Source organism: Channa argus, chromosome 5 (genome assembly GCF_033026475.1).
Source record: "Channa argus isolate prfri chromosome 5, Channa argus male v1.0, whole genome shotgun sequence".
In the NCBI taxonomy this organism is placed as follows: Eukaryota; Metazoa; Chordata; class Actinopteri; order Anabantiformes; family Channidae; genus Channa; species Channa argus.
Genome location: NC_090201.1, coordinates 15,150,551 through 15,162,105, shown reverse-complemented (window position 1 = coordinate 15,162,105; position 11,555 = coordinate 15,150,551). Strand labels below are relative to the sequence as shown.

At 38.8% G+C, this 11,555-nt stretch overlaps 1 protein-coding gene across 6 annotated transcripts; it reads right to left on the bottom strand.

Moving 5' to 3' along the window:
• Nucleotides 1-20: 20 nt before the first annotated feature.
• tmcc1b (transmembrane and coiled-coil domain family 1b) lies at nucleotides 21-10,300 on the bottom strand. 6 transcript variants are annotated; one of them, XR_010914452.1, is made up of 9 exons: nucleotides 10,206-10,300; nucleotides 7,054-7,222; nucleotides 5,588-5,628; nucleotides 4,014-4,785; nucleotides 2,719-3,138; nucleotides 1,612-2,096; nucleotides 1,383-1,518; nucleotides 842-1,310; nucleotides 21-405 (listed from the first exon to the last, which is right to left on the bottom strand). XR_010914452.1 is itself a non-coding variant. In XM_067505039.1 (9 exons), the coding sequence occupies exons 5-9, from the start codon at nucleotides 4,614-4,616 to the stop codon at nucleotides 996-998; spliced, it is 1,959 nt and encodes a 652-aa protein (XP_067361140.1). In that variant the 5' UTR covers nucleotides 4,617-4,785; nucleotides 5,588-5,628; nucleotides 7,054-7,222; nucleotides 8,667-8,783; nucleotides 10,206-10,266; the 3' UTR covers nucleotides 21-995. The 6 variants fall into 6 exon arrangements, 5 of the variants coding, with proteins under 5 accessions (XP_067361140.1, XP_067361139.1, XP_067361142.1 ...); XM_067505039.1 differs by adding an exon at nucleotides 8,667-8,783 and having other exon boundaries at nucleotides 21-1,310; nucleotides 10,206-10,266; XM_067505038.1 differs by having other exon boundaries at nucleotides 21-1,310.
• Between the last annotated feature and the right edge of the window lie 1,255 nt (nucleotides 10,301-11,555).

The window sequence follows — 11,555 nt, the reverse complement described above, 5'->3', positions numbered from 1 at the left end:
ATACAATTTAGACTTAAATGTCACATTTCAAAAACAGCGAATTTATTAAAAAACAAAAACTAAAATGCATTACTATTTCAATGTCACTAATAGAAACAGTACGGAAGCACTGAGTCTCTGAGCATTTTAGCTGCTCTTCAAGTATGTTTATTCAGTTCATAGATTATTCGCAGTGGAAAAACCACCAGGATAGCAGGATCCAGTTGGCCCAGAGCAAAGGGTCACAATTCCCAATAAATGTTCCTATATCCTGGTTGTAGTGATAAACCAGTGTTTGACTTCACACATGTAACAGAAACAAGTGGAGAACCCACTACCAGTCATAAGTCTGATTCCAGTAGACAACGTGCAAGTACCCCATTCTTCAGTGTAGTGAGCAGGAAGAGGAAGAGTTGGTCACAGAAGCTGAAATTTGAAATATAAAGGGGCAAGAAAGAGCAGAATGAATACCCAGAATGGCAAGGTTAAGAGAGAGACCTCACAAAAAGAGAACAGTTGAAATTAAAATAAAAAGCCATTAATCAGTTGTAATAAAAATAGCAATGACTTCAAAAAAATACCACTTAAGTCAGCTCAAAAGTAATAAAAACACAAATTACAATTTCTCTGTAGGGAAACAATGCCAAGTTCTCCACATGTAAACAAATTCTCTCAGAAGAAACAAATCAAGTGTGCAGTTCTTTTAGCCCCTCCTCCAACTATGCCCCTCTAAGCTTTACAATTTGTGCTTGTGCAACAATTGCACCAAAAACAGTGAGTCAACCCTAAAAAACCTTTTTTTCCCCCTTAATCTGTTTTATTCTTCTCAAAACACGTTTCAGAAAGTGATAAAGTGACAAACCTCTGATGCAATTCTCCTAAGTGTTTGGAGAAGCTGCTGAAGAAGACAAAAAGGTCGGACGATTAAGATTAAACTCCCCATATGGGTTAATGTCCTCCCTTTACACATTAAACCCTATGTCCCTTCATAATTTAACTAAGCCCCTCCAAGCTGGTCATCTGGGGTGCAGGAGAAAGTGATGTAGGTACTCTGAAATAGCATCCCAGTGCCTCCAAAGGAAGGCCAGGACAATTACAAGGAGCAGCGTAGAAAGCGTGCGGCTGCGTGTTTTCATTAATGGGACCACACAGTTAGCCACAGTAGACACAAAGACCAAAAGGACCGCCATGACAGCTAACAGCACATTTATCAGTTTCCCAAGTAGAGTCCGTGCTGTGGCATTCTCCAAACCCTCCAGCTGTACCACCTGCTGTTGCTGCTGTTGCAGCTCCATCTTGGAGATGCGTGTCTGGCATGCTTCCAGCGCCTCCTACAGGCGAGAGACAAAACTATCAGTGAAATGATCACAAAACAAACATTGTGTATTTTCTGCATGGTTTACCTGAATGTCCCTCGCTCTTTCATAAGACTGGTAAGCAATCTTCTCCTCCATGCTGGCTAGTTCCTGTTTCAAGTTTAGAATTTCATTTTGGTGCAGTTCCGTCAAGTCATTGAGTTGTTCTTCTAAACGCTCACACCTACAAAATAGTAAGAACACCAGTACATCAGAAACCATTTCTTTCTGCTTGTACAGACATACTTTACTATAGCGCATTGGATATGAAGAATACCTATATCGTTCTTCTTGCAGTGCCTCCATGATCATTGTGTAATCCCGTTGATAGTGGGCTTTTAGGTTTTCAAAGGACTCCTCAAGCCGACTTTGGTTTTCCCGGAGCTCGTGGATCTCATGTATTACGGCGTCAAAGCCTGAAGCCTGTGTCTGATCAAGGGTATTGCCCTTGGAGCTAGGGGGGCCTCCTGGGGCTCCAGTGGTGCTGTTGGCTCCTGCAGAGCCTGAAGTAGCACTAGAACAGTCATCATCACTGCCGTACTTTGGGCTGGACTGCAGCTGCCCTGTCCCTAGGGTCCTTGTTCCTCCAGGGCCAACACCATCATCTCCCTGGGTTTCATCCATAGAATCTTTCAGGGCTGCTATGTTATCTGCGCTGCCAAACTTGTTGCGCAAGAGGGAAGCGATTTCTCTCGGCTTGGACACAACAGCTCCAGCTGCAGAGTGAGTGGCCTGAGAGAAGCTGGAGAAGCCACCTGTCACCTGTAATGAGCAAGATCAGGTCAGTCCTTGGGGTGTGTCAAGTTGCCATTACAATGTGAAAAACTAAGGCTATGATTATCTGTAAATGCAATAGGCTGATTATAGGCAGACATCATGCTTTACTGCACCAATGCTAGTAAACAATAGGCCTATACAGCTCATTTTATTATTCAGCTCATTATCATTAGCTACAGCTCAAATATTCTCTTTTCAAAAGCCTCTTTATCCAAAATCAATATTAACAAATAAAATTGACCAACCCCAAATTTTTGAATGCTTCAGGCCCTAAAAAAAGGCTTCTCACTTTGACTGTTTTGGGAAAATTCTCGGAAAACTGTCCCTGGAAATAATTCAAGCTGATGCTTTTAAGTGAGGGCAATACAGGTACAACTAGACATTTTCATTCTGTTCCCTTTCCGGTACTGTACCAATTTTACTATTTACATCTGTGTTAGGAAAATGATAAGTCTTTACTGTTTTTTTCTTCCTTCACATTATCTAAATCTACTATTTAAGAAATATCATTGGAAAAACTGATATTAGACATGAGATATTTTGCCAATAAAATAACAGATCCTTTTAACAAAGCTAACAGAGTGGACTTTGGCAACAAATAACCAACCTTGGCTCCTACATCTTTCAACCCCTGGTGCATATCTCGTAAAACATCTTTGGGCTGCCGAGGGATGCCGTTGTGCTCTACCTCACGAAGCTTCCGGTGGTAATGCTCCAACTTCCTCTGCAGTTGCTGGATAGTCTGAGCAGACTTTTGGTTTTTCTTCTCAAACACCTGTTTGATGCGTGCACTCTGCTGTTTGTCTGCGTTATTAGCAAGTTTTAGGTATTCAGCCACATTGTCGTCACGTGCAGTTTGTTCAATCTTGATTTGTTCTGTGAGTTTGAGGATCTTTTGCTGTAGTTGAGCAATGGCCTGCTTAGTTCTCTGTGGGTCAGGGGTACTGTCAACTACATCATATCCGTCTGCACCATAGGGGAGGGCATTGGGTGACACAGCGGGGCCCAGACCATCATAACGATCAAGCTTTGGAAAGAGTAATATAGAATATGTAAATAATTGCTTAAGTTCAAAGTAAGAAAGCTTTGTCTCTCTCTCATTTTTTGCATTATATAATTATGCAATGTTGTGCAAGCATTGGGTTATGTAAGTGACTTTACATCTACAACCCTAGTTCAAAAAAGGTTGGGATGATGTGTAAAACATAAATAAAAACAGAATGCAATGATTTGCAAATCTCATCAACCCATATTTTATTCAAAATATAACATAAACAAGATATATTGAAACTGAGATATTTTACCATTTCATGGAAAATATTAGCTCATTTTGAATTTGGTGGTTACTTTTTCTCAATTGACTTATAAATGACAGTGCAGCAAAATGTAACTAAATGTAACTGTAAATGTAATGTAAAGGTAAATGTAACTAAATGTAATTGTATGTAATGTAATGTTTTATGAAGATTGTATAGATAAAAAAAATGTTTTGTCTTGTCTTGTCCAAAACTTTTCCTAAACAGACAAACATGTCAAAATGAGTTGATTGTTACTCAAAAACAATGTAAAAATATATGCAAATAGAATTTTTTTTTTATAAATTATATTGAGCAAAACTAAAGGTGAAATATGCAGGAATTAAGTTATAAGAAGCTTCTTTCTTTTCAGTGATGTGTGAGCAAATTTATAGGAATTTATCTGATGTAAACCAGGAACACTACGGTTGCTGCAAAGTCTAATTCCAGGTGTGTGTATTGGGACTATGTATTATTATTTGAGAGGTATAAACGTTATGATCTAATGATTCTCTTTGTCAAGACAGGGCTTCTTACTCTGTGAAGTACGTACTTTTTCATGGTGTATTCTTCACCGTGGACGCCCTGACAGGACTGACACACTCACCTTGTCAGGCTCCTCAGTAGATTGGTACCCAGAGGTCAGCAGCATGTCAGCTAGGGCTGGGCTGCTGGGTGTATCTGTGGTCGAGGAGGAGCGTGGGCGTCCAGCTTGCAGCAGAGCCTCATGGGTGCTGCGTCGGTGAATCTGGGGACTACCTTTCTGAGGAGGATCCCCAGTGCCTCCCGCCTTACTGCGGCGACTCTGCAGGCTGGTGCCTCGCTTCATTATTGGTGGAGCACCTCGAATCTGCTGCAGTACACGGCTCAAAGCTGCAGGAGGGGCGGAAGCAGCAGGGATGTCAGAATCCAAAGGGAGGGCCAAGGAGCCGGGAGCGTCCCCTACTTCTGACCCTACATCAGTGGGTTCGGAGGGAGGGGCACCTGTGTAGGACGAGGCGGAGTCATGTGGGGAAACGGAGGAGCGTCGGCGCTGTGGCTGGAAGAACTGCTTCAGGCCATGGCCTAACGCTCCCATGTTCTCAAGGGCATTATGGGTGATTTTGGACAAGCCATGTTCTGACTCTGATGCCCTCCTGCCGACCTCCAGCTCAGCTCGGCCTCCTGTGTCCGGCTCCTCTGGACTCTGTTCGCTACTACTCTGATCCATCAGAGACCTCCAGTTTCACACAGAGGTTCTACTTGGGGGTGCAGGAGACTAACTATGCCCTGTCAACACCCCCCCCCGAGAGGCTGGTTGAAAGCCAGAAAGGAGGGGGGAAGGCACTCAGTTGGACCTTTAAAGTGGGCATGCATCTGTGACTTGGCTCAATGTCATGCTTGTCCACCACGAAAGGAAAATAAAATGAAAATAAAAAATTACAACATGCAGCAGTGTGTGGAAAACATAATAAGCAGCATACTAGCAGCGTACTAAGCAACATAAACCAGGCTGATACAGACATGACCACATTTTTCATTTTCATCTCAATAATTGATTTGTTAATTCTATCAAAAAAAGTAATCTTTTTTGCAAACAATTAATGATTAAAAGGCTAAATATTGTATTCCTACTAAAGGAAAACAGTAGATTCAGCTAAACAGTAGGTGGCATTTCTGCCAGTGGCAGCCTGGTAATGCAAAAAACACAAGGTCTACAAAATAAACAAAGCTTTTGAGAATAGTTTCTGAAATGTCAAACATGGATCTATCCATGTTGAAGGTTAATGCTTTTGGCTAAATGTGAAATCACTTTCCATTATTTATTACTGGGTATTCAAGTTTAAGTGAACAAAAGCTCTGATTACTGTTAAATAATTGCATTTCAGAAAGCATTCATTATAGAAGTTAGTAATTAACAAAAGAGTGCTTAGATGATAACAACAAAAACAGTAATTGTATGAAAAATGTAAATAAAATTCTAAATGGAGATTGACTGTCATGTAATTCTGAGCTAAGATGTTCAGCAATGCACAACTGACTACTCTTTGCATCTCACTTTATAACACGGTTAAATCCTGTAACGTAAAGGACCATTCCAAATTTCTGACCGTCAGTGGACAGCTTATATAAAACCTTTTAGGTTTACCAACATGTAATGAAACAAAACAAGAGAGGTGGTGAGTGTGACAGAGAACTTACCATCAGCCCAGCTCCTCTTCTGACTCACCACTCAGGACTGGCTAAAAGAAGCAGAAATACAATTATACAATAAATAATTAAAAAGGCTCAGAAACAGGCATACTGTAGTACAACACAGAAATACAGTAAGTGCACCTTTAACTAAGCTACACCAGATGAGAGACTTTAAAGCTTCCAACGCCCCAGCCATGACAAACTATGAGAAACCTAAATAATAAGAGCCAGCAAAAGGCTAATGCATAAAGAGCCTAGGAAATTATTACACATAGCAGCAAACATGGCATTCATATTATATGACAACAGTTACATGGCATCAACACCAGACAAGAGTAATAAAACTAGTTGTACACAGAAAATAACCCTTAAAACATGTATGAACACTGCTCTAAGCAGTGTTGACAGCTCAACTCATCTGTAACTTATACAAGCGGGGTAGGGGAACGCTGACCTGAGAAACTTCTCCTGCCCTGCTTTTCTTCTAGAACCAATGACCGGACAAATGTGTACACTATTTTATTTCTCACGACCAAATGTATGAATTTCTACAGTATTCGTGCATCATGCAATTTGTAAACGACACATTGCTTCATTTATCATGCCAATATATTATATTTCACAAGCCCTGCGATTCCTCTTTATACAAACCAAAACACTGCCAAGCACGATTCCCAACAATGATTCCTAAGTCAGATAAGCAACTAAGCATCACTTAACAAGCCAGTAATATGACAGGGCACCAAAAACACTATGAAATTCACTATTAGTGATATAGTGACTCAGTGCTGGTGCTGCTTTTAGATCTGCACTTTAAGGTAGGTGGTAGGAATAGTGTAGTCATGAAAAGTGTCTTTCAACATGTTTGAACAATCATATTTTAACTGTACTTATTGATTGTTCACTTACTGCAATCACTCATTTTACTCAGTTAAAAATAAATGAAAGAATCAATATGTTAATGGCATGAAGCATCCCTCACTTAATCTAAAATTCTTATAGTAGCCACATCTCCTGAATCACTGCTGCTTAGAGACACATGGACACTCAGTCATTGAGTGCAGTGCATGGCAGTAGGCTTTTAAGCTCAAACATCAAGACAAGACAAAGGGACAAATGTTCCACACAAACATGAAACTATACCCTTCATCTACAAAAAAATATAATGGCACCTGACATCTCCTCGCTTAGGGCAAAGTGTTCTTTTGGAAGTAGGTCAGCCAATATTTGCCTATCACTCAATATAGAAGCAGTGCTCCAAGGTCATGCTATCCACTAAATGCTGAGCATAAATAGGAGTATGTAAGCTTTTATTTGTCTTGTGTGTTGTATGACATACTGTTACAAAAATGGCCTAGATGCATTATTCTAGCATGTCCACATCTTTGCATATCAGTCAAAGGCAGCTCTCATTTGGTTGTGATTGTACAAAAATTGCATAGAAAAATTGACGTAAAAAGAAAGCAACATACCTTTAGATGTGGTCATCGGCAGATGATTTGAAGATTTATTAACAAAGAAAAACACTTCCAAGCTAATTTCCACCACCAGCCTCTCTTGTTAAATATTCCACATGAAATTGAGTAGAAAGGCTATCAACTTTAGTCAGCTGTGTCCAAGGACATTTAGAAAAATCCGATGCTGCAAAGTAAACCAAAGAAGCAATACAACATAAAAAACCTAAGACAACAACAAGAAGGAAATGCTGACATGTTTTATACTAACAAATCAAAGATGGATTTAACAAACTGAGTTTTCATAATTTTTATCTAAAATAAAACAGCTGTTCCGCAAAAAAGACATGTTTTATACTAACAAATCACAGATGGATTTAACAAACTGAGTTTTCATAATTTTTATCTAAAATAAAACAGCTGTTCTGCAAAAATGTTATATTAGCACTTTAGATATTAAAGATATTAAAGTGGGCAACTTTGGTGCAGGAGGTAGAGCTGTCATTTTGATGAAAGATACATTATTCTACAAGATCTTACAAATTCCTATCATCAACCCTGTGTCTGTTAGAAGGCAGTCAATTTAAGAAGTAAACAGTCAACAAAGTTAGCCAAAATGTTAGTAGTGAACACAGTGAATCATCTTGGAAACTAAAACCCATTAAGAGTTAGTAATGAGCTAAAAGGAGTCTCGATATTGGACTTTCAGTCTTGTGAACACAAAAACCAATCAAAACAGATTGGTGTTATATTAGTAAAAACAGCTTTTTTATATCTACTGGTTGTGTAGAACCAAATCAGTGTTTATAATTAGGCTTAAGGTTTCACCACAATTTGAGTGTATTTATATAACAACATTTCTCTCCTGCTGTCAAATTAATCAAGCAACAGACTTTCCAAAGCCTTTTATCTTAATTAATTGTGTAATGTTAATTAATATTGCAACCTAACCGCTTCGGAATATCTGCAGGATATCTGCAGGACTCAATCCATTTGCGGCTCTTAAAGTCTCATCTTAGATAAAATAATCCAGCATGACAATAAAATGTTGAATGGTACATTAAGCGCAGTGACTGCAGAAAACCTGTTCTCTTAAGTCATACGTGTATTACTGATCCGATGAGATCATCGCCACTCCTTCACTAATAACATCTGGGGAGGAAACAGTTTCCTTCTAATAAGATTACGATCCTACCGGTAATAAACATTAACACATACTGGTGTTGGGGAGCTTACCATCAGTATAAAGTTACAGCTACGGTTAGTTAATTAACTTAGATTACTCATGGGTTACAGGTGCGTTCGGTATCATTACATGTAAGTTACTGATGTACGTGTAGTAGTTAACCACTATGCTTCAAAATGGAATGAAAAAAACGTGAAAGCGTATTTAAGTAAATAATCTACATATATATATTAGCCCGTGTGTAATGTTATCAAATTATTGCAAAGACTCAGAAACCAGCGAATTACCATTAGCTCGATGTAAGAAGAGGATGAAATTAGCAGCTCACTTGCCAACGTCCTTAAGCCAAGTCTTTCAAACTCACAAGAATAACTTCAATCTAATAAAAACACATATGTGGTTTATAAATTTCTTCAAGGGTGTTGGGAACCGTAAGGATACATACAGTCTGAAAATATCATTTCCCTGGTTTTCATGGCCTGTCTTCTCCTCTAGCAGCTAGCAGCCAAGCTAACGTGGTGCACCGCAGGGCGTTCGTTTTACTTCACCAGATACACCGGAACTGTAGTAAGGGGCGAGGTCACAGTGTTATGTTATTTTAATACCGTATAATTGGGACTACACACTCGCAAGACGTTGACCATGTCTAACGTCTGCATTTTTCATAATAAGCGCAAACCTACAGCGAACCCACCCTCAAGATAAAGGGAGCTCCCCTGAAAACCTGATAACACCAAGCTGGTGAGACCTTTTCTGTATCGTTACACTAAAACTTTCCCCTCTCTAGGCTTCACAAATTAGGCATGCAGCTAGGCTAAAGAAATGAGACTACACCTGCATCTGAAATAATCTCCCATCGCTGCTAAAGCTGCTGCTTTGGTCTTTTTAAAGGAAAGTCACTGGGCAGCCCAACATTTTGCCCTGAAAAGCATGGTGGTGTGGATGGTATCCGAATGTATCGTGATACACGTGTGACAAGTATTACAGTGCCATCAAGAAGATGGCTGTAAACTGGAATAAAAACTGGAATACAACCATATAAACATCATTGGAAAATCTTTAATTGCATATGTGGTTATGTCCTTATTATTGATTGAAACTATTACAACATAATTAATCCCTACGTGTACATATCTTAAATTTCACAAACCTTGAATTGAATTTCAACTTATAACTATTAACACTATTTAAGAAATAGTGAGTCATAAACATTGCACCAGTGTTTTTTGTTAACCCGCTCTACTTGAAACAACTTTTAATCAACCATTAAAAGTCTATTTCTATTATTTTCCATAACTGGAGTAATACTGTCCCCCCTGATTGGAAATGCACAAACACACAGGGTTAGTTTGGATTGGCGGTATTGGGTGGCCATCTGTCACATACACCTATTATAGGCTTTCTTAATCACACCTTGGTGTCTTGTATTTCATGGTGGCATAGTGCTACAGTTGTTTCAGTGTAAGTTTGCATTAGCTAGAAGTTTCCAGTGAGTTTGGTATTATCAGTGTTTAAACTGAAAATCATAATTGTTCAGGCAGATGAATAAAACGACAGTCAAATTAATTTACTACATTCTGATCTGTTTGCTGTGAAAATGTCACAAAATCAGGCATTGGTGTTGTCCTCAAAGTTAAACATTTAAAAACACCTCTTTAGTACAGAAATGTAATCGCTTCTCGTAATCACCCCCCCCCCAAAGCAAACGTAAATACATTTACTGTCGCCCACCCAGACTGCCCTGGGTGACAAAACAGGCGCTCACTGGCCGCCTGGGCACTCAGCCTGTCAGTTTAGCAGGCTGGCTAAGCTAACAACATCGCTTCTTCTACAGGCACACAGGGTACACCGCCAAGCGGCAGCGACAATAGAATAAACGCGGTAATTAATCCTGAATCTTGTAAGGGTCAGATAACAACATATAGAAACACATTTCATTCATAGACCGTTTCGTAAAACCTGTGTTTTGCCTTCGTGAACTTACATGGGCGCTGAGAGGATTGTGTTGATGACCGTTCATTTCTCCGGATGGTGGAACACTCCCACGGTGACGTCAAATAGCGTGCTCGACGTCAGAACAGCTGAGCAGCAGAGAGCCAAAGTGCAGCGCACCAAAATCACCGTTACACTTTTATTACTATAGATAAAGGCTGTAACTCCATTTTAGGACACTGAGGTCATGTGCTCTACATACTGTCTGCGAACTTTCTAGCGATTTACAAGATGTAATTTAACCATAAACTGACATACTACAGACACTTGATATTTTATAAAGACTAGAGGCTGTATTCCATGCTGAACTGTACTGCATTTTACATATATTTATTATTTGGCCTGAGTCTGTAAGCATACAAAGAATTTGTTTCGGCAAAAAACAGAACAAAATAAATACACAGATTAAGAAAATTTACAATTAAACATAATTTGCTATGCAAAATAATCTACAGGTTAACTATTTTTATAGCATGAGATATAAGGAAGACATATAAAGCCTATGTAAATGAAACGAAAATGTAAAATTTGTAGCCAATAATTACATCATATAAAATTAAAGGCGGTAAACAAAGAATCATTATACTACCGCTTTTAATTTTGTTTACCGCCTTTAATTTTATATGATGTAATTATCTTGAAGATCTTGAAGTGTATTAAATGAGGGAAGTGTGGAATGCAGCGTACTATGTAAAATCTGGTTTTAGCACAGTATCATTTATTTATATAAATGTGATTACCATACACTAGCTTCACCTGTCAGAACACAATAAAACTCAACCACACTACAAATCTACAAAATCCAAATTAGTCATGGTTGCCTAGTACATCACACAAACCATATCAGTACCGAACATTATCACCTTCACAAGGGAGGTATTATCACAGCCCTGTCGTGTTAGACATTGCCTTAAGCTTGGTGTAATAATTTGCCAGTTCAGTGTATTTAAATAGCACTGTTTTAAGGGCAACAACTATGAAAGAGGCTATCAAACATATTGAGGAAAATGATCAATCAATTAATGGCTTTTACAAAAAGTTAAAAGGTGGATTTTTTTGTTTTTTTAGCAAATATTTCAAGACATCACTGCTTCAGTGCTCAGATAAAAATATCTCCTGGTTTTCATGGCCTTCTATGATGGAATGTTTTTATCTTTTAATTTATAGACAGTTGGTAAGACAAAAGCACGTTGAGAAAACCACATTAGGCTTGGGAAATTCTATAAGGCATGTTGGGGTAGTGGAAAAATAAACAGACACAGAGGTAGTGGAAACAGAAAGTGTGAAAAACCTTCACTAGAATACATACAAATCCAAAGAACTGAAAAGAAAATATTGATTC

Excerpts from the sequence above, each read along its gene's own strand:
- tmcc1b (XM_067505038.1), bottom strand. The coding sequence starts at position 4,616 with ATGGATCAGAGTAGTAGCGAACAGAGTCCAGAGGAGCCGGACACAGGA. Across the intron at positions 3,139-4,013 it reads CTACTGAGGAGCCTGACAAG|CTTGATCGTTATGATGGTCT; the intron begins GTGAGTGTGTCA and ends CTCTTTCCAAAG. Across the intron at positions 2,097-2,718 it reads TGAAAGATGTAGGAGCCAAG|GTGACAGGTGGCTTCTCCAG; the intron begins GTTGGTTATTTG and ends TGCTCATTACAG.